This window comes from Artibeus jamaicensis, unplaced genomic scaffold, assembly GCF_021234435.1.
Source record: "Artibeus jamaicensis isolate MK-2021 breed Jamaican fruit bat unplaced genomic scaffold, CSHL_Jam_final contig_594, whole genome shotgun sequence".
Taxonomy (NCBI): Eukaryota; Metazoa; Chordata; class Mammalia; order Chiroptera; family Phyllostomidae; genus Artibeus; species Artibeus jamaicensis.
Window position 1 is genome coordinate 354,140 of NW_026521898.1, and position 22,753 is coordinate 376,892.

General features: G+C 38.9%; 1 protein-coding gene across 1 annotated transcript in view; it reads right to left on the reverse strand.

Annotated features, from left to right (window-relative positions):
- GMDS (GDP-mannose 4,6-dehydratase) overlaps positions 1-22,753 on the reverse strand; it is a 711,168-nt gene that overhangs the window by 76,747 nt on the left and 611,668 nt on the right. Inside the window, exon 9 of the mRNA XM_037128689.2 lies at positions 21,337-21,433. Within this exon, the coding sequence (XP_036984584.1) occupies positions 21,337-21,433 (97 nt within the window). The remainder of the gene's footprint in view (positions 1-21,336; positions 21,434-22,753) is intronic.

A 22,753-nucleotide genomic window follows, 5' to 3' on the forward strand; every position in this document is an offset into this window, starting at 1 on the left:
AAAGTATTTTTTATCAGTATTTTAGATCCATTATTGAGAAAATGGGCTTTTGTTGGGAAGTGGTGGGGCCCTAATCTCATTTAAAACATGCTCTAAGGGAGAAAAATGTTTTCGGGTGTCAGCTCTGTCACTGCACTAAAGGCTTCACACAGTAGGCTTAGGCTGCACCCTTTTTATTTACACAGATAATTACATTTTCTTAAAACATTTTCTGAAACTGGTATAAAAATGAAATAAAAATAAACAAATATATCACTCATCCAATTTTAATGAGGAAACATCCACAAGTACCAAGTGGGAAAGGTGCCCATCCACAGCTTTAAAAGGCTTGGGGGGTGGCCACAAGGAGAAAATGTGGGAACAAATGTGGCATCTTCATCTATCTCACAGGTAAAAAAATGTGTAACTCTGCAGATGCTGGAGATGTCACTCCTGCAGGCTCCTTTCCCAGCAGCTTCAAGCTCCATGAAGTAAAAGGCAGATGAAAGGGAAGGGAGCACTGAGGAACAGGTCTGCAGGTGGAACCCGTTTGGGTGCACTGTCGGTGCGGTGACAATGACGAGGAAAAATATGCCATTTGGGATGGTTCTGAATCTGAACTGCTCAGAAATAAGTGAGTGTGCAGTGAGGTCTGATATTAACAATATTACAATGTGGGTATGAAGAAGGTATTGTGAAAAACGTCCCATTACACCAGCAGACAAGTGGTCCATAAAATGGTCTAGATCATGGGAAAAGCAGATTTGGCTTTTCCTCAAACTATGCCTATTATAAACTCCTTGTTAGGATATTCCTTTTAAATGAAACTCTAGTCCTCTAAGAATTACAAGGGTACATTGAAGAAAGGACCGTGACTGCCAGGTAGGCCTTTGGCCTTGCTAACATTCCCTAGAGACCCAGGGTAAGCACACTGTTGCTTGAAAAAGCCACCAGCAGTCACATCTTACCACCCTGCATGTCACAGCTTTACTTTTTCCTCCAAACATAAACCTGCTCAAGAAGACTTTTTTATGTGGTAAGTAAAATGTATGCCAGTCACAAACTACAAGAACAAAGGGTCATTGTCAGGTGATACAGCGATGAGCACCAGCTGGGCCATGACCCTCCCACTTGTACATAATCTTACAGAACCACTGGGGGAGAGCTGAGCCATCTGTATAACCCCTCTGATGGCCTGTGAACAGTTCACAATGCCTCAATTCTGTAGATGGTAGGGCAGGTTTATGTCCTACGAACACATCGCTGACTTATCCACTAAGTTTATAGTTTCAGCCATCACTAGGTGCAAACACACCCACTACAACAAAGAAAAGCTGCACTGAGAAAAGGCCAGGGAAGACCTTCAAAGAATCAAAGTGTCGGTCAAACTTTAGTGCCACAGCAGAGGGACCTTGCTGAAACATGGACAGCAAGTGTTCCCGAGGCCAAGGGTCGGGTGACCTGGGTCACATGACCCTGGAGGAAAGAAAGGGAGGCTTAATGGGGAACCAAAGCCTGGAAACCAGCTGGACCACTGCCATGCAGTGTAGTGTGCATGATCTTAGACAACTTACTTGGCCTTTTGCTGCCCCAGTTTCCCCATCTGAAATGACGACCTAGAAGATAAGGCTCCTGGCTGCTTGCTGTAAGAAGTGACAGCGAGGCTCTGTGGTGGAGAAATCAGGGAACCACAAGGCGGCAGAGGCCAGCTGCACACCTTTGAAAAGGTGACAAAGACGATAACCTCAAAGCGAGGATTTGCTGCCTGTCCCCCCACCCCCAGACCTAGAGAAGTGCGTAATGCTTTGAGCCAATCTTCACAGGAGCATGCAGAAATGAACAACTGATGTGGGCCACGGCCTTGACTCCTTTTTTGTTTCCTAAGGCAAAAATCCGATTCTCTGAGCTGCTTCTGCACAGCATTGAGACGTCTTTCATTAGAGAATAAGGGGAAAAAGGAAATCATCAGGAACTCATGCTGTAACTTGCATTTAGAGTTGGGACTGAGAGCTAGGTCTTAAAACCAGAATGTGAAGTCTGGGGAAAGGAAAATGTCTCTTTTCTAAATGAAAATGGTCTTTGAGCTGAAAAGCTACCCAGAGCCACCAAGAATGGAGAGCTCGCACCTCGAGCAACAGCTTTTGGCTCAACTGTAGAATTATTTCTCCATTTTGTATATAAAGAAAAACTGCATTTGTATATAAAATGATAACAAAACCTCAACTCATACAAGTGCGCTTATGTAAATGATTTCAGACCTTAAAGAATTATTTTATATTGCCTAATTCCCTGAAGTCTGGTCCCAAGAATCACTGCTCATTGCCAGCAGTCCTGCAGCAGTCAGGCTTTTCACCTCCATGCTCATCAAACTGAGTTTGTCTCCAAACCCTTTGCTTATATTCCCACACTCCACTGGACAGGGAAAAACATTTGTATATGTGTATGTACCTGAGAAGCTTGACCTCATCGTGGCTAAGACCATAGCAGATATATCCATTGACTTGGTAAAGAAAACCAATCAAACTGATTGATCAGATACCTAAAACAGCTGATGGATTACTGATTTTTTTCTCTGTATTTCGGCAGCATTCATTCACTCATCAAGCACTCAATGGCCACTCATGGAATAAACAGGTCATTCTGTCAGATCTGACAGAGTTTCAACACACATCTGCACAGACACATCAAAGTAAACCTTGGAAGTTCTGGGATATGGCTCACTTTGAGCTGGGTCTCCTTGAAGATGAGGTTGGAAATACTGAGGCTATCTGCACACAAAATCCCAACTTCTAAATTTCTACCATCAATTTAATGTTAATCAGCAAATTATCTTTTGAAGTTGCCAAGTGCAATGTGAAGGTCCGAGGAACATCCTTCCTTGACAGGCAAAAGATCTTCATGTTCTGTTGTGTTGGGGAGGACGTCATGCTCTTCTGAAGCAATGATGTGAATTTGCGAAGGGCTTAATTACAGATATGTAAAGGGTGGATTACACATCACTGGATTATAAAGATAAAATTTTTAATCACTCCAAATGAGCATTTAGAAAATAAAATAGCTAATAAAAAGGTACTTTTGCTAAGCTAAAACTTGAGGTTAGATAAAGAGGAAAGGGGCTAGACTTCACACTTCAATTTTGATTTTTCTTAGTATTGATGACTGGAAAGGAATGATGATTTGTATAATTATGGGGATAATTATATAATAAATGGTGTATTCTGAGCAAATTTTCCCTTGGGAGGAATCAGATTTCATCTGATTCTCAAACAGGTCAACAAAATAAAAAATGTTAGGGATAACTAAGCTATCTGCATCACTCTGACTGCAGACAAAGGGTGCAGCTTCCCACCTGTGGACATGTGGCCTGGCTCAAGTCTGGCTGCCTCAGTGGGCCTGTAAAGAGTCCTGAACTCTCAGAGATTGTGGCTCAGCTTTCTATATGATTATAATGCACCAGGTTTGAGAAACATGGACTAGGGTGGCCATGCTTAATAAAACATGCCTGTAATTTGGCTTATTGGTAAGAAGTGGGTCTTTGGCCACTTGTCTAAGTACAGGAAACTGGTGCATCCATGCCAGCTCTGAATTTTACATTCAAAATGAAACACAGCAAGCAGGAAATAAATGGAGAGATCTATCTACCACTGTTTGCACTGAAACCATTGCACGCACAGCCCGCAGTTGTGGGCTGTGCATCTACGACTTCCACACATTACATCTAGGTATAATTTTTAAAAAATTTTATTTATTTATCTTTAGAGAGGAAGGGAAGGAGAGAAGGAAAGAAACATCAATGTGTGGTTGCCTCTTGTGAGTCCCCTGCCGGGAACTGGCCTGCAGCCCAGGCCTGTGCCCTGACTGGGAATCGAACCATGATCATGTGGTTCACAGGCCCGCACTCAATCCACTGAGGTATACCAGCCAGGGCCTAGGTATAAATTTTTTGATCCACTTTGTGTTTTTCTATCTGACAGTCTATCTTTATCTAGGAGACTCCTAAGCACCTATGTACCCCTCCCCCTGCTCTTTAAGTGACTTGGGAATCTTTTGGAAAGCCATCTTTTTAGTCAGATTCCATGCCATATCAGCCAAAGTCCCACATGGGCTGAGTTGGGTAAAGGGACCATTAATAGGGAGTAATAAATACCACCGTGAACATTAGTGCTGACATGATGTACTAGCCAGCAGGTGTCTGTTGGGTGGCTTTGCTGTCACCCACAGAACATGCCCTACAAAACTAGTCTGACCTCTCACCTGAGTGTTCACTAACACCTGACTCAATTCTTCTGTTTATAATTCCACAGCCATGACCTACTCTTTAATCCTCTCTAGCATCTAGAAACAGACTTTAGGACTGACAGAAAAAACTCTAAGAGATCAGAGGTTTGGGGCTTCACAGCATATATAGAGGATGTTGATTAGTTCAGATTAATCCCAATTCCTTGTTTGAGAAGTTTTCGTTGGTAATAATCACATCAATGTTATTGATGATGATTATTGGTGATGACGATGATAATGTTATCTCTGATCACAGATCTCAAAACATTTCACCAACATTAATTTAACTGCCTTGTACTTTTGTGAATTTTAGCACAATCATCCTTCATTTAGAAGACAGGGACACTGAGTGGATGTGTAATGGTGAAGATGTATATAGCTAAGTGCACAACTTTCAAACACTGCAGTCTATTTTGGTGGCTCCTAATGACCATACTGAAGTGTTCTTCCATGTGGTTTACTTCAGATGAAGACACTAATGTCATTACCAATAGTTTACATAAACAACAATAACTGCAAATACACATTCACACATTCCTGACCTACTGTCTACAGTGAGAGTTGTGATGCAGAATGTCACACAGATAGAAGAAATAAGGACTTATCACCAACTCAATGTTTAAAAACAAATATATGCTTTACTTTTAAGTCTGTCATGCAGACCACAAACCATAAGGGTACCACAAATGAAGTTCAGCTGCTTGGGAAAATTATATGGATAGAGGAAAAAAAGAAATGAGGTTGAGTTACTAAAAAAAAGAGTAACATTGTGAAAAATTCAGAAAAGGAAAGAAGATCATTTCTAGTAACCGATGAGTTGTTTAGTTTAGATTTCGATAGAGGTTGGTAGCAGAACAATCAATAATAGGGGTATTTAGCTAAGGGAGGGCTGAAGAGAGCAGGCTGAATCTGAAAGACTGACAAATACACATTGACAATGGGGACAGTGGGGCAGGTGTATAAAGTTTAGGCTGAAGAAAGCTACAAAGCAATAGAACTATAAACACAAGACTTTATAGACCAAGTCATGGATATAAGACTGATAAGTTAGGAGAAATGTGACCATTGTGGGTGCTCTAAGTTTACAAGCAACTGACTGTTTTCCATTTCCCAGGTAAAGCCATGTGACAGGACCTGAAGTGCTAGCCTTTTCATAAATATGGTGAAGGAAACTTTGATGAAAACCATTCCCTTAGCCATGGCTAACCGTATGGGATGAAATGTCCTGGTGTTGCTGATGGACTCCAGTGTGTGTTATCTTTCCACTTCCTCCCTGGGATCAGTTGGTGGTTGCTCAGCATGACGTGGGATGACTGGGAGCCTCCCACCCACCCACACCAGGATCAGGTGCTCGCCACTGTTTGTTCAGTGTTGCTTCTCTTAGCCATGCTGCCTCCCACTGCCCTCCCTCACTAGCTGAAACAGGAGACAAAGCATTGTGTTGACAGCCATCCACCTTTAGGGGAAGTGGGAGTTGCTGATTCATAAAGAGAATATTTCATATCCACAGCCTCCCTGTCCCCTCCCTAACATGCACACTGCATTTGACAGATGTGCCCTTTGCGTGTAAAGGGCTTCTCATCATCTCACCTTGGGAGCACACAACACAAGGACCTAAAAGGAAAAGTAGGAACTGTTTAGATCCACACTTCTTCTCTTAACTTTTTCCTATTCATCTGATCCATGGACCCACTGGAATTCTTTCTTCACATCCTCACTGTGAGTTAACCTTTTTAGCAAGAGAGCCATACTCAATCAGGGCACTTCTCTTCATCTGAGAAATGTACTATTAAAGAAAACTATATTTTAGATACCTGTTTTAGAAAGTATATCCAAAGCCTATTCCACTGCACTGGAATAAATTTTTCACCAAAATAGATTCACAAATAGGAAGACACTGCTAGTCTTACCAGGAAAATCTTCTCTGTAACCTTAACACATTTCAGAAATTAAAAAATATTGTTCTAAATGACTGTCATTTATCTTATACAATGATATGTTCAAATTTTAGTCTGCATTTAACAGAAGAAAAAACTGAAGATTTGAAGTGAGGAAAGGAAATTATAAAATGCCACTAATTTTCTAGTAGACTTTGGCTCCAAATATCAGTCATTAGAGTGATTCACTGATCTATACTTCTCATGTTTTATTCACTAAGTTTTGGAGATGGAACAGCAGAAGAACATATGTGGTGGACAAAGCTAAAGGAACAATAAAATGTCTCTTATGCTATATGATACCCGGCTCTACAGATACCGTCTTAGAGTAGGTAAAGAAAGATGGTAGCTGCCAGTGGGGGCATTTCTAATTAGCAGCTGATAGTTAAAAATACCTCTCTTTGGCAGATGTACTTTCTGCAGACAGAAGCAACCTAGGATGTATTTTGCATGTCTGTCTGATGTTACTATGCAGTCCTTTCAAGATTTCAGACAATGTGAGGTTTCTCCTATGGGGAGAGCATAACACACCAAGTGGCTTCCCGGAGGCACCTTGCTCTAGGTCAGGTTGTAATATCTCCATTACCAGTGCTTCCTACAAAGAGGCACCAGGAAATAACTCTTGTGTTGAGCTCATTTAAGATGCTTGGAATAGATTAAAAAGGAAGCTGCAGGGAGGGGAGTGGGGCAGGGAAACAATCAGAACTTAAGAAAAAGAGAATTTCAGAAAATAGGAAAAAAAGGAGGGAACATCAGCAAAAACAGGAGAAGATAAGAAGGGGGGCAGAAGATAAAGAACTAGTAAAAAGGGAATACACAGCAAAAAAGATAGATACAGAATATGAATTTTGTTTAAAGGTTTGGTACAAAGATATGAACTGTAAACTCAATACTCATCTTGCCATGGAATATCAAATAGAAAGAAGAAGGGAAAACATATTTTATAACTTTTTTGCTGTTTAGAATTTAATTAAGTTCATTATATTGGGTTGAAGTAATTTTTTCATACCAGAGATGGATGAAAAGCATAAGAATGATTCTTTGATGTGTCATACATGCATTCATTAATTTATCCCCTACTATGTGCTAGGTCCGATCCAAGGCCATTAGATGTCAGTCTTGTTGTCAGGGTCCCAGGTGGAAACAAACCATCACAATACAGGGGGCAAGTACTTGAAAAGGGCTGGGTGCTGACTCTGCTTGAGCAAATAGGAGAAGGCTCACCAGGGCTGACCTTTAGGAAGGGCCTTGAGACTAGTAATTAATTCATCAGTTTTTTTCAATATGTCCATTAAGACTGGTGGGAAAATATTCATTGTTATGTTATAGTAGAAACACAGAAGGGGAGCTTCAGAGCTTTAAGAAGATTTATAACAGTCTGAGGGCTAGGAGCAAAAAGTGTCGAGACTTATACATTTTAACTTTATACTGTAAGCCAGTAGGACATATCCAAATTGTCACTATTGTTTTTTTTAATTTTATAATTCCAATGAGGGGATTTGTCACTCTCTAATCTTCCAAAAATAAAAGTGATTCACAAATATTTCTTTTCAACAGGCTTTTGTAGTTTCAGCATATGTATAGGTCTTTTACTTCCTTTGTTGATTCCTAAGTAAGCTTAAAGATTTTACTGACTTCTTTTTAGACAGAGGGAAAGGGAGAAAGAGGAAGAGAAACATCAATGTGTGGTTACCTCTTGTGTGCCTACCACTGGGGACCTATCCCACAACCCAGCCATGTACTCTGACTGGTAGTCGAACCAGCGACCCTTTGGTTCGCAAGCTGGTGCTCAATCCACTGAGCCACATAAGCCAGGGCTGATTCCTAAGTATCTTATTTTTTTTGTTGCAATCACAAAAGGAACTTAAATTTTTTTTCTGAAATGTCATTGTTATTATATAGAAAAGCAGTGGATTTTTGTACACTGATTTGTATCCTGCAACTTTATTGCACTTGTTTATTGTTCCTAATAGTTTTTTTGCGTGTGTGTGTGTGTGTGTGTGTGTGTAGCCTTTAGGGTTTTCTACATAAAGAATCATGTCATTTGCAAACAGTGATACTTTTACTTCTTCATTCCCAATTTGGATGTCTTTTATTTCTCTCTCTTGCCTGATGGCTCTGGGTATGACTTCCAGTACTATGCTGAATAAGAGTGATGAGTAGGCATCCTTGTCTTGTTCCTGATCTTAGAGGAAAAGCTTTCAGTTTTTCATTATTAAGTATGATGTTAGTTGAGTATTTGTCATATGTAGTTTTTATTATGTTGATGTACTTTCCTTCTATACCTATTTTATTGCATGTTTTTTTTTATCACAAATAGGTGTTTGTTGTTATCTTATACAATGCTTTTTCTGACTCTATTGCTAAGACTGTATGATTTTTCTTCTTTTTGTTAGTGTGGTGTATTACACTGATGGAATTGTGTATGTCAAACCACCCTTGTGCTCCTGCAATGAACCTCACTTGATTGTGATGTATTACCTTTTTAATGTGTTAGTGTATTCAATTTGTTAGTATTTTATTTGGGATTTTTGCATGTGTATTCTTCAGAGATTATTGGCTTGTAGTTTTCTTTTTTTGTGTTATCCTTGCCATATTTTAATTTTTATTTATTTATTTTTTATCCTCCATGGAGAACATGCCTATTGATTTTGGAGAGATATAAAGGGAGGGAGAAAGAGAGAGGGAGAGAAACATAAATGGGTTGTTCTGGGAACAAGCTCACAATCCAGACATGTGCCCTAACCAGGAATTGAACTTGAAACCTCATACAGGCTGATACTCCAACCAACTAAGCCCCACTGGCCAGAGCCATTCCTGCCATATTTTGGTGTCAGGGTTATGCTGGCCTCATAAAATGTATGATGAAGTGTTGCCTCATCTCCAATTTTTTGGAAGAGTTTGAGAAACTGAGAAGCACATGCTTTTAAAAAGCATATTTAGTTTGATCCTCTTGGAATGACTGTTAAGAACACATATTGATGAGATAAATAAATCTCTTATATGAAATTAAGCTCTTCTTTATTCCTGACTTTATCTTTTAATCACTAAAACAACTGTGAACTCTTTGAGTTCACCTCAAACACAAAATTTGTTTAACTTAATAAAGGAGGTGAGGGGACACTTCCAGAACTTGAAACAGTCAGGGGTTGGATGACATGTGACAAAAGACAGGCTGGCAGTGTCAGACAGAATGGTGCCTACACGGAGCATAAGGGTGACACGTGGCTGCTTTCCAGACTTGTGACAGCAAGAAAAGAGAAGGTAAAAATAAAGGGAGAAAAAGAATACAAAATAACGGAGGAAGAGCAGCTGAATTTTTGTGTGGCTAGGCTGGGGGTGTGGAGGCAGGGGCAGAGGACTACTGCCTGGCCAGTGGAAGGGATGGGAAGGAACATCTGTGGTGCTGAGCCCTCTCTCCACATGACAGTCTCTGCCTTAAGTTTCATTCCCAGGGCCCCTCTGCCCCAACCTGGAGTGCCTTCTCTCTTTTAAACCACACATTTTTCTAAAACCCTCCTCTGAAGCTCTAATATTTAGGATGCCTTTTGTGTCCCTTTGTCCAGTGTTACTTCAGACTTACCTATGTTTTGTTCTCGTTTATAACTGCCTAAGTGCACGTTAATGGTATTTTTGAGTGTGTATATTATGAACTGACAATTAACTAGAGTCCTCCATTTCTTATTTCTCCTCAAAGTGTTTAATAATGTGCTTTCCAAACACTGAACCAGCAGTGGTTTAAAGGGATTAATTTAGTACTCTCTGCCAATAGAATATCCTGCAGTCCAAGAACTCTCCAGCCTTGAGAAGGAACACAGCTCCATCAACCCTTTAATTTTACCCAGTGAAACTCAATTCAGACTTCTGAATGCTATAAGATCGTAAATTTGTAGTTTTACGCTGCTAAGCTTGTGATAATTGTCATAGCAGCAATAGGAAACCAACATAGATTTTATTTATTTATTTAAAAAATATTTTATTTACTTATTTTTAGAGACAGGGGAAGGGAGGGAGAAGGAGAGGAAGAAAAACATTGATGTGAGAAACATTAATTGGTTGCCTCTCGTATGTGTCCTGACTGGGGACCAAACCCACAAACCAGGTATGTATCCTGACAGGGACTCAAACCTACAACATTTAGGTTTGTGGGATGTCACCCAACCAACTGAGCCACAGTGGTTAGTGCACCAACATAGAGTTTAGATGAGAAAAGTGACACGTAGGCTCTAAGAAACAAGAACAAAGGTTTTTGCATCAAGGTTTCTGAGGGAGGAGTGAAGGGATTGGTTGGTAGTAAATATGAACATGGATGATGGACTAATGTCTTATCTTTGGTGGCTGCTCTCTAGCCTGTTAGGGACACTTAAATTTTAGGGGCGTGGCCACAGAACTGGCTGGATGTCAGGTCCTGTTATAGCCTCTAGAGACCTAGAGTTTAGGCAGAGTCAGAAGAGAAGGTCAACAATCTATCTTCCCATCTTTTACCATGATCACTTATACCACTGGGTCAAGAAGTACAGTATTTTTAAAAATTGTATGTTTTTTAAAAATGTATTTTTTATTTGTGATTTTAGAGAGAGGGTAAAGGAAGGAGAAGGAGAGGGAGAGAAATATTGATGTGAGAGATGAACATTAACTGGCTGCCTTCTGTATGTGCCCCACCTCGTGACTGAACTTGCAACCCAGGCCTGTGCCCTGGCTGGGAATATAACCCGTAACTTTTTCAGTGTGCTGGATGATGCCCAACCACACCAGCTGGGGAAGTAAAGCCTTTTCTGCATGAAGGTGCATAGCTATAGAACAAAATAAATATTTAAATGAAAGAAAAATCTCAGGAGTTGAAGAGCTCAAGTATTCTTTCAGATGCCTTTTGGTAAGTAACGATTTTACAGAAGTATATAGTGATGATAATTAATGATAGTGACAGTAATAAAACTGGTAATATGCAGTGCAAAGTACCATGTATTTATATAAGCCCTTTGATCTTTATGACTTTAAAACTGCTTTGCAACCTGACTTCCAGGACACACCAATTCAAAATTAGGTCTTTGCTTACCTCTGAAATTCAGTTTTCAGATGATTGCAATGTAGTAATCATCTGTCAGTTAATGTAAACTCTTTGGTATTTCCCCTTTAAATCTTTAAGGACCCTTGAAGGGCAGGAATAATTATGTAGGATGGGAGGTACTTTACTCTGGCCCTAGATCCTGAAATACAAATGCTTAATTTGTAAACTCTGAATTCTTAACCCACTTTTTCAAAATGTGTTTCTGAGACTTACCACCTGGAATTAACTTGTGTAGCTTTGTGACTAGCCTTCATGATCTTCTCTTCTCCCTGCTCATACCACAAATGTTCTCTTTTGAGGAGCTCCTCTCAGGGCTTCAACTCTCACTATTTGCACATCTAATCCACACACCTCACTTCTATCTTCTACACCAGGCCTCCAGCTTACACTCCTGCTTGATATTGCTACATGGCTATCCCTAAGGCATGTAAATGTAACAGACCTTACTCCTTCCCCTGCAAATTGAGTCCTGTCCCTCCATCTCTCAGGTCAGTTGTGACATCATTATCTGCCTACCACACTTCACTGTTGAGCCTCTACCCCAGGGAGTCACCTTCAGTTCCTGTCTATCTTCCACATATGACAATCTGATTTGATATCTAATCTTGGGGTCTCCATCTCTGCAATGTCCTGGCATCTGTCACTGTCCTCATTCTACTGTTCTGGTTTAATTAGTTCTTGTTACACCTGCCTGTGACTGTCTCAGTAGCTTCCTAGATGCTCCCCACCTCATCTGTCTGAGGGTTACTATGGAACAAGGACCTTATCTCATCCATCTTTATATTATTCACAGCACTACTAGGATTTATGTCCTCAGTAGGAACACAGTAAACATTATTTATTTTTATTATTATAATTTGTTGATTGTGCTATTACTGTTGTCCTTATTTTTCCCCTTTGCCCCATCCCCACCAAGCACCCCTCACTCCCTCAGGCAATCTCCTCACCATTGTTCATGTCCATGGGTCATGCATGGAAGTTCTTTGGCTACTCCAAGAGCCAAGACCAGCCATTCAATTTAAATTCATATTTCCTATACTGTACTTTTACATCCCCATGGATGTTCTGTAACTATGTATTTGTACTTCTTAGTCACCTCACTTCTTCACTCATTCCCCCATCTCTCCCTCCCAACTGGCAGCCATCAAAACACTCTCTGTCCATGATTCTGTCTCTGTTATTCTTGTTTGCTTTGTCTTTTTTGCCCTTTTTATTATTCATAGTTTTGATCTTATTTTTCTTAAATAAGTCCCTTTACCATTTAATATAATAATAGTTTGGTGATGATGAACTCCTTTAGTTGTCTCTTGTCTGGGATGCAGTTTATCTGCCCTTCCATTTAAAATGATAGCTTTGCTGAATAGAGCAATTTTGGCTATAGATTCCTGTATTTCATGACTTTGAATATTTGTTGCCAATCCCTTCTAGCCTACAAAGTTTCTTTAGAGAAATCAGGTGACAGTCTTATGGGAACTCCCCTATAGTTTAGTAATTGATTTTCTCTTGCTGCTTTTAAGAGTCTCTATCTTTAACCTTTGGCATTTTAATTACAATGTGTCTTGGAGTGGATCTCTTTGCATTCATCTTGTTTGAGACTCTTTGAGCTTCTTTGACTTGCATGTCTATTTCCTTCACCAAATAAGGGAAGTTTTCTTTCACTATTTTGTCAGATAGATCCCCAATTTCTTGCTCTTTCTCTTCTTCTGGCACCACTATGATGTGAATGTTGGACCCCTTGAAGTTATCCCAGAGGCTGCTTATACTATCCTCATTTTTTTGGATTCTTTTTTCTTCTTCTTGTTCTGATTAGTTGTTTTTTTGCTTCCTTATGTTCCAAAATATTGATTTGATTCTTAGCTTCATCTACTCTACTATTGTTTCCATGTAAATTGTTCTTTATCTCTATTAGTGTATCCATTGTTTCTGATGCATCTTTTTTATGCTGCTGAGGTCCTCACTACGTTCCTTGAGCATCCTTATAAACAGTGTTTTGAACTCTGCATCTGATAGATTGTTTATGTCCATTTTGTCTGGCTCTTTTTCTGGAGTTTTGATCTGTTCTTTCATTTGGTTCATGTTTCTTTGTCTCCTCATTTTGGCATTCTCCCTGTATTTGTTCCTATGTATTATATAGAGCTGCTTTGACTCCATGTCTTGGTAGTGTGGCCTAATATAGTAGGTGCCCTGCGGGGTCCAGTGGCACAGCCTCCCCTATAACTGAAGCTGGGTACTTGAGGTGCATCCTTAGTGTGGGCTGAGTATACCCCCCTCTTGTAGTTGATTCTTGGTGGCTGTTGGCAGATCAAAGGGAGCTATTTACCCAGGCCAGTCAACTTCAAGGATTGGCTGTGACTACTTACCCTCAACCTCTGCCCTCTGTGAAGGATCAGCCCAGCCATGCAGGGACCAGGTGGTGGTGCTTTAGTGTGGTCTGTAGCTGTCCACTGGGTGCTGGCCTTGGTGTTTCCCAGGTGATGCAGGCCAAAGTCAGAATTCACCTGTGTTTTGTTCAGGGCCACCCTGACTGAGCTGTAAAGCATTCTGAGATGGCTCCTACTTGTGCTGGGTTTGGAGATTCCCAGGAAAGCCAAGCTGTGAATCTAGGCTGGCTGCTGCTAGTGCCAGGCCGGGGGCTCACTGAGGCCAGCTGTTGCTTGTTTGGATTTAGAAATTTGTAAAGCATGAGCCAAGACCAGCCATTCATATTTAAAGCAGCTTAGGTAGGTCCATAAGTTGGGTGGGGTAGAGTCTCTGGGGATCTCTAAGGTGGATCAAACAGTGTTAGCCAGGTTGATGAAGTCATAGGTATGACACTAGCTTGCTAACTCTGTGTGGGGAGGGTTTAGAAAAGGGCCAATGGCCTCTGCTCGTCTTGATGCCAGAAACATCAGTTCCTCCCTTTATGCCACTTTCAAGTGCCTTTCAAACAACTACTCAGGTGCTGGTGCTCAAAGGGAATGAGTCTGAGTAGGTGAGTCCATGTGTGGGTTCCTTAAGAGGAACTACTTGGGATTCCAGCAGTTTCTTCTTCTGACTCAATCCTGCCGGTCGCTAGTTTTTGCAGCCAGAAGTTGTAGAAACTTATGTTCCTGGTACTGGAATCCTGGGCTGGGGAGCCTGGTGTGAGGCTGAGACTCCTTGCTCCCAAGATATTCCTCCCAAATTTTTATCCACCACACAAGGGTGTGGGACTGGCCTGTCCTGTGTCTGTGTTTCTACCAGTATGGATGGATGTGGTTTGTTTAATTTTGTATTTGTCAGTTTCCATTCAACTTGCTTTCTGACAGTTTTGAGTGATGGTTGTTCTATATTTTAGTTATAATTCTGATGTGGTTGGGCAAATAGGTTGAGCCATATCTGCCTATGTTGCCACTTGACCAGAAGTAAACTTTATTTTTTAATTGAATCTCTAAGACCTTAATCATATAAGGATATTTTATTGCATATGTACTGATATATTTCTGAGAAGCTAAGGTAAATAAAAATTGTATTTTGAATGTACATGATGAATGTACTCTATAAAGGACTCCTTTAGTTAAAGAGAATCTTAAAAGTTAGAGAATCATTTAGTACTTAGACATCTGCCATGTCTTAGCTTAAATATTCTCACACCAGGTTTTCATGATGTATGCATCTGACTTATCCAAGAAACTTATGAATTTATCACAGCATTACAAAATATACAAACTTGATTTTGGTATTAAATACACCACCTATGGTTAACAGCAGCTGAATGACAGCAGGTATTTAGTGGCAGGCCAAACGCATGAAGTGTGACTGACTGTCAAGGAGGCAAATCGGAGCTACTAAATCAGGAAGTAAGACCATAACTGTGGATATCCACTTGCAGTTTCTGACAAAGCAATCACCTGAACTCTCCACTTTGTTAGTAGATGTAACAATGAATGAAGAAACCAGTTTGCCATGAGCCAAAATTTTGGGGTGTGAGTCAAGAGGAAGTCTCTAGGGTAAGATAAAGACAGATAGGAGACTAAAGTCGGTATGCATGGATTAAGTTTTAGTAGACCAGAATATCTGGTGACAACAGTGAATAATGTGCTAGGAAAAAATAAAACTTGGGCAGAAATTATTACCTTGTTGTAATAGGTGGAGGAAGAAAACCATGGATAATATTGTTTATGAAATCTCCATGCATAAAGATTTTTGAATGATAGTTATTTTAGAAGGTAAATATGGCTTGATAGAACAGAAAAGCATTACTGAGTTGCTTACGAAACCAACAGCAAATAGTGATTTCTAAAATTCCAGAAAATAGATCTCATTGGCTAGATGAAAATGAAGAAGGAGCAGGTAATCACGCCAGTGATGGCTGGGTCTCCCCCTAAGTAATTCTGTACGTTGAGTGACCTGCATAAGAGCTAGTTTAGGTAGAAGCTGAGCTCAAGTACTAATTGCTATTCCTAAGGAAAGTAGACATATAGGCTAAGAGAAATTTCCAACACTTTGGGATTTATTTCATAGATGTCAAGAGGTCAACACCACAATTATAAATGAGGGTAGTCACTACCTGAAAAGCTTTTTTTTTTCTTTTAAGGAAAAAAGTACAGATTTCATAGGAATTCCCTATTCATGCAAGGAGTAAAACCATCTACATTAAGGATACCAGAAAGTTTTTAGAATAAATACAAAAAATATTTTTAATAAGAAAATGTATATAGTTTTATACACTCATCATTTTTTTGACTCTTTAATGGCATAATGCTAATCTGGATCTAATCATAAGAATCAAGGAAAATCAAAAGGAAGTTGGGGGCATTACGGTCAGGATACAAACCTATTTCATTAGATATGAAATGCTCGTGGAGGGACAGCAGCCAAGGAAAGAACACAGGCTTGAGCGGGAATGTTATACACTCCTGGGGGTTTTGTGTGGGATCCTACAAAATATGGAAAACATACAGTGGAGTATTTGAGAATCAACCAAAGAGATCGAAACTTAAGGCTCTTTCGGTTAAGTCCAAGGAAGAAAAAGGTCATAAAAGGCCAATGTGATTGAGGAAGGATATAAAGATTACTATAAGGAGACTAAGAAAGAGGCTCAAAATGTAAAAACAGTGATTTAAAGATATAAAGTATAACATACAAGTAGTAAAAAGTTCATAGAATAATTACAAAAGAAGAAACATTCTGATGAGGCATTAGTGACAGCATTCCAGTGTGGTCTGACAGTTATAAAAGCAGAAAGGCGAGGATATGAAAATTGGAAGAAGCCTTACAGAACAAGTAGTCTAGCCTCTCCTTACACATGTTGAGGAATACAGAAAGAAAGAGATTTGATCACTCTGCATCCCTCCTACCCAGGCTCCCAATGGTCACAACAAGAAACAACAATGAGCAGGAGTAGAGGGGGTAGGATTAGAGTCTTAGAGGTCAGAAGAATCAGGACAGGGAGAGAGCGATCAGTAGCTTCTAACAGACCTAGAGAAGATGAAAGGATGGAGTAGAGAGGATCTGATTTTTTCCTACAAGTGGGAAGTGTGAGAATATGGTGAGATCAGGGAGTAAAGGGACAATTCAAGACCCCCAATACACAGAGATACAACTAAAGGAAGGTCTAACTGTTAATTATACAAGTCCTTTGATGACAGATCAGATTCCTGAGGTCTGAAGAGTGATACATAGCATTCTTCTAAACAGGGCTATGAGATAGAGGCAAGCAATTTGGGGCTACTGAACTTAATGATATCATTTACAGAAAAATATTAGAAAGTTTGCAGAGGGCACAACTTGACAAGCATATGATAATTTGATTAGAAACAGACCACATGTTTTTACTGAAAGATGGTGGACTACTTCTTTGTTGGGACTTCTTTAAAGTTATTGTTTTCTCCATTCTAGATTTTAATTCATATTTTTCTCATATCTATAAAGAATGGGAATAAACATAAAGTATCTAAGCAAATATTACAAAAACCAATCACAATTGAGGACATTAGAAATTCAATGGCAAGAAAAATGAATGTTAAAGACAAATAATATAGCCAAAAAAAATTAATTCACATTGTCTACCAGAGTTTAAGTCAAGATATTTTTTTATGAAAAATATGATTTCACTTTAGTCTGTAAATGTGTCCTCCAGGCCTTCCCTAAAATGTTCTGCAGACAAAAAAAAAAAAAAAAGGAATTTTTGTTTGCTTCACTGAAAGGAAACCTTACCTTTTTAAAAAAAAAAAGTGGATTCTCCATTTGGTGTGGTTAAAAATTTGGCACATTAGCATGAATACTTAATTAACTCAACATCTATAAATTTTCCAAGGTAAACATTCTCAAACAAAAAAAAAGATACCTAGGTGGTTATTTTAAAGTAAGTAATAAGGTCAATATCAATTTTCTTATATTTGCATGATGCTTCCATACTACTGAATATTTATTTAATCTTCAGAGAGATCAGAAAGGATGAAATCAAGATAAAACAAGAATAATAGACAAAAAATGTACTTGAAAAATAACTAAATAAAAATTTAAAAAAAAGATAAAACAAGAATAAAATAATCAAAGTACATACTAGTATTTGCTAATAGCTTTGATTATAATTTGTTACCTACCTTTTATTGGTTAATCTATATGATTCACCAATGGTGCCATTCTAATTTTCAAAAGGTACTAGATTTAAGTAATTGATTTAGACCCCTATATCTACAGTCTGTCTGTACAAGGGCATGGGATGTGTCTATCTTGTTTATACTGTATTCCCTAGAACGTAACACAGTGTTTGGTAAATATTTACTGAATAAATGAATAAATAACAATAACAGCATCAATACTGGGTGTTTTACTGTGTACCAGATACTGTTCTAATAAGCATTTTATATGCCCAATTATTAATATCCAACAACTCTGAAAGAAGTTCTATTACCAAAACCATTTTTAAAGACAAGGAAACAGAAGCACTGAGAAGTTAAGTAACTTGCCTACTAGCTGTGGCTAGTAATTGACACTTTCTTAAGCCCAACCCTACTTTTCTAAGAATAAATGCACAATGCAATGAATCTATGTGTAAATGTATATATGTATAGAAAACTACATATGAGACAGGAGTTTTAAGAGGCATGGAACTTAAATATTGGTAACACCATCACCAAATGCTGCAATTCAGAGGCAATGTGAAATTAAAAGTCTAATTTTCAGTATTAAGCTCTCCACAGTATCAAAAGCTCCTAAACATTCAAAGGAAACTGACTGGTTCGTAAGTAAAGAAGCGAAAAATGTGACTCCATTCAGTTCTGGAGTCCTTAGCTTAAAACGAACACTTTTAAGACCTTTTCATTTTGGTACACAAGCAAGATTTAAGATTTTGTGGCGGCTACATCAACGGGGATAGAAATTATTGGTGTATGTGCAGATACATTCTCTATGGAATCTCCAGTGGCCTCCTCTGTGTTAGTGCTGGCCTATGCTGAGTAAAGGAGACTTTCTTGAGACTAGTCTGAATCTTACTAAAAAAACAAACAAACAAAAAAACAACAACATGAAGCTCTACATGCCTTTAGTCTTCCTTTACAATACTGGTTTTCTGAGACCTGATATGTCCTCATTACTTTTTTTCTTTTCAAATTTTCTTTATATTTTTTAAATCAGTCAATTTTGGAACCATTTGGTGCTAAGAAGATCCATTCAATAGTTTATGCTTTTGCCTTTGGAGTGCCCTATGTTGGGGAATACACATGATTAAAGCTAATCACGAGAACAAGATTTTACAGAATCTGAGGAAGGCTGAAAAGAAGTCTTGGAACTTTCAAGATGAACTTAGACACTGAGTGGGGAAGGATACAATTTGGACATGGATTAATTCCATGTCTATACTACATTAAGTGCTGATAAACTTCAGAGAAGCTTGGTGCTTCTCAGGATTCATGCCCAGTGATTCTCTAGATGTGTTGGCTACTCAGGTCTCCACCTGACTAAAAGCTTATTTCCAAGTCAGTGTTCAATTCCAGTCACCTTTCAACCGGAAGAGGACTACTATCTCCACAGAGGCAAGCGAACAGAAGGACGTAAAGCTGATCCCAGTTTTGTGAAAACTCCTTATTCTGAGGAATGAGGTTAAAAGTTTAATCTCACTATACAAGAAGAGCTTGCCTAATACTCAGTTGAAGTAAACAAAATTAATGCAGCCTAGAAGCTTAGAAAGATGAAATGCAGTTAAACATCCAAACTGAAGTAGTAAAGGGAATCCAGGGTGGGGACTACATCAGTGAACATATAAAGCAAGTACAGAAAATAAGATACCACCAGGTTCAAACAGCGTCAGTGTGAATGAAGGTGCAGAACAGGTATGATAATGACATTTGAATGAACAAAAGAACTAGGGAGGGATGTAGTATCAGGACAGGAAAAGGGGTCGATAGAGCTGGACTTTAAGAGCTGTCTTGTTAGTCCAAGGGTCCTTTTCCTGTTCAGCAAATTCTTTTGTTCTGTGTTCTTATCAATCCCACACCTTGCCTAAGTGAGAATGACAGACGAGCCATTCTTAATGACTTCCTAGCTTTTGAAACTATTTTGGTGTCAGAGAGAGACCATGTTTAAATTGTTATGAGGATTGAGCTTTCTTTTGGCTCAGTATATTTTCCACTCTGATATGACAATTCTTGTTAGCATAGAAACAACTTTGCCTGTTGTGTGATCTGCACAACGTTCCAGAAAAAATGATATCTTGTAGCACCTCTTTAGGACAGGGAAATGACTGCCAGTGGCTAGGGGCCCCAGACAGGCGTTCCTTGCTGTGTCAGCAGGACTGTGCTGGTATCTTCCTCCCACAGAGACAGAGCACATCCTCTCCTTGGCACACCCACTTGCCATTAGCACAGGGAACCATTGTTCCCTTGTGTCAAAGAGCCTGCCACACCCTGAGCCAGGACAATGCTTTGACTCTACAGTCCTAGTCACTAAGCACTGTTTTTTTTCCCCTTTTTTTATTTCCTCCTGTGTGTAAAAGTGCATGAAATGAAGTTTTTCTTTCATCTGAAACAAGGTATTTCAAAGGGTAGTTACTGATGACATTGCACTTTCAAGCTCTCTTCACTGGGGTTTTCCCAATCTCTGCAAGGCTGTACAATACACAGGGATTTGGTTCAAAACACAGGTAAAACAGGTTTGCAGGGTCCTATTTTCACAGTTAACGTGCATGTCATTAACCATCAATTTGAATATCTCTGTCTGAAAATGCCACTTTTTATTATCTTAGGTATACTTAACATGTTGAGTTTTGTCACCATAGTGAGGGTGGACCACATTAAAGTGACAATACCAAGCTATAAATTTTTATAAGTTTAGGAAAGGAGGATGTTATGTTCTAACAAACAAAGGTCAATTTCTTAATACAGAAACCTCTGTATTTAGAAATGCATCCATCTACCCATCAATCAATATTTATTAAGCACTATTGTACATTGTAATAGTCAAAGACATTTTTAAAAAGTTCTTACCCTGAAAGAGTTCACAGTACAGTAAAGGGAAAAACACATGTAAACAAATCAACGTAATAAATTATAATAGATGTTATAATATAATTATATGTAGCACATAATGTAGATAAAAAGGAAGTAGTAGAAATTTCAGTGGTAGTGGGATATTATCTAGAAAAGGAATCAAAGGCAAGATAGTACTTGAGCTGAGTGTTTAAAAAATGTATAGGGAGACCATTACAATTTACATTTGTGTGTGTACGAGTGCATGGGTGAGTTGAGGAGGTAGGCAGCCTTCCAGATCTTGAGATCCTGCAGGTTATGGGGGGCCTTGTAGGTATCTGGGGTCAACAGTTAAAGCAGGGGACTAACATGATGAGATCTTCCATTGGTATGAATCTCCATTTCTGAAATGAACTATTTCCTTGGGTGTGTTTTACCCTTGCTTTCCTTTTTAAAGCATTAGATTTTTGTGGTGAGAATAACATCTCAAATTCAATTCACTGTATTCTGGTTTGGTAAATGCCCACAGAAAGATGCCAGAGAGCCCAATGGAGAGCTTTGAAGGTTGTCTTTGGGTATTCAGTGATAGTATTTTCCCAGACAGCTGCCAAATGTGGCCCCACACTGGGCGGCCAGGAATTCTTACCACTTCAGTTGGTCGGTAGTATTTAAGATCCACAGTCACGTGAACTTTGCCGGTCTCTTTACATCTGCCCACTTCGTTTTCATTTTTTCCTTCCCACCTGTAAAGAAAATACACACTTAATTAGCCTGTAATTGCTTAGAAGCATTTGGCCATGCTGTCCCTCAGGATAGCTCAGCTTTTCCCTGCAGGAATATATGAGCTCATTAACCACAGGAACACAGGATGAAGTTTAACCATGTTATTAGGGGAACAGCGACTTTCAAACCTTTTCCAGATATGTTTAGAAAAGATAGGGCTCCCCCCACCTTTCTTTTTAAGAAAATCATGATAGGCTCAGAATTGAGACTTTAGAAATGAACAGATTATTCAAAATAAGGATTTGGGCAACTTATGGAGAATTTAAATATTTTGCAATTCTTTACATTATTCTTGATAAAATAAATTAATTTGAATTAATTAATTTCTTCTGTCTCCCCCTTCTTTATTTTTTTGTAGTTTTATGGATACTTGTTATAAGTTAAATGCATTCCAGTATACAATAAGCTTCATATCTTAATTAACCATTCATTTAATCCCTGGATTATATATAAATTCCCTTACTCTACCTAGTCAGCACTGGGTCTCATTAACAAAAATCAGATGATTAAATCTCCAAAAAGTTGGTTTCCTTAAAGAGAGGGTATATTAGCATCTTTCTACCTCTTTTGATTCAGCTATGATGTTATTCCTTCCTTAAACATCTATAGTTGAAAATGGTTAAGGCCCCAAATAATGGCCCCTCTAGTCCACAATGCACACTGCACAGGATGAGCTCATGAGCTTCAGGACAACCTTTTCACTGGAATTCCATTCTATGTTACCATTTTTAAAAGAAATAAAGCCAGTGGCTTAATGTTGACATCTGTACTTTCAAAATCTAATAGAATAAACAGAAAATACTATATAATTAAAATTATTTATATAGATGAGCCATTTTGGCAAAGAAAGAAAAAGCATTACAAAGCAATGTTTGACTTCAATGCTATATAGCTAGAAATGAATCTTACGACAACAGGATTTTCTGTGTGTGCCCCTTGGATCAGTCATAATGGGGATTAAAGAAAAGAATGGAGCAATAGACTTCTGGTCAAGTTAGAGGTATAGTTAGACACACTTTGCTTCCTTATAAAACCATAAGAAGAATCACAACTAACAAAACAAAAAACAGTCAGAAAATCAAACTTTCTGGAAGTCTGACAGCCAAGTATTTAAAGAGGCCATATTCATCCAGATGGGTAGAAGAAGGAGAGACAAGGAGCCAGGGTGAAGAGGACATTGTGTGGCACTGGTGAGGTGGCAGCAGTGGCTGGTTCCACATTCACATGTTACAGACAAAAATTGGGAAGAATACCTGAGGAGCAAGTGATTCCAGCCTCAG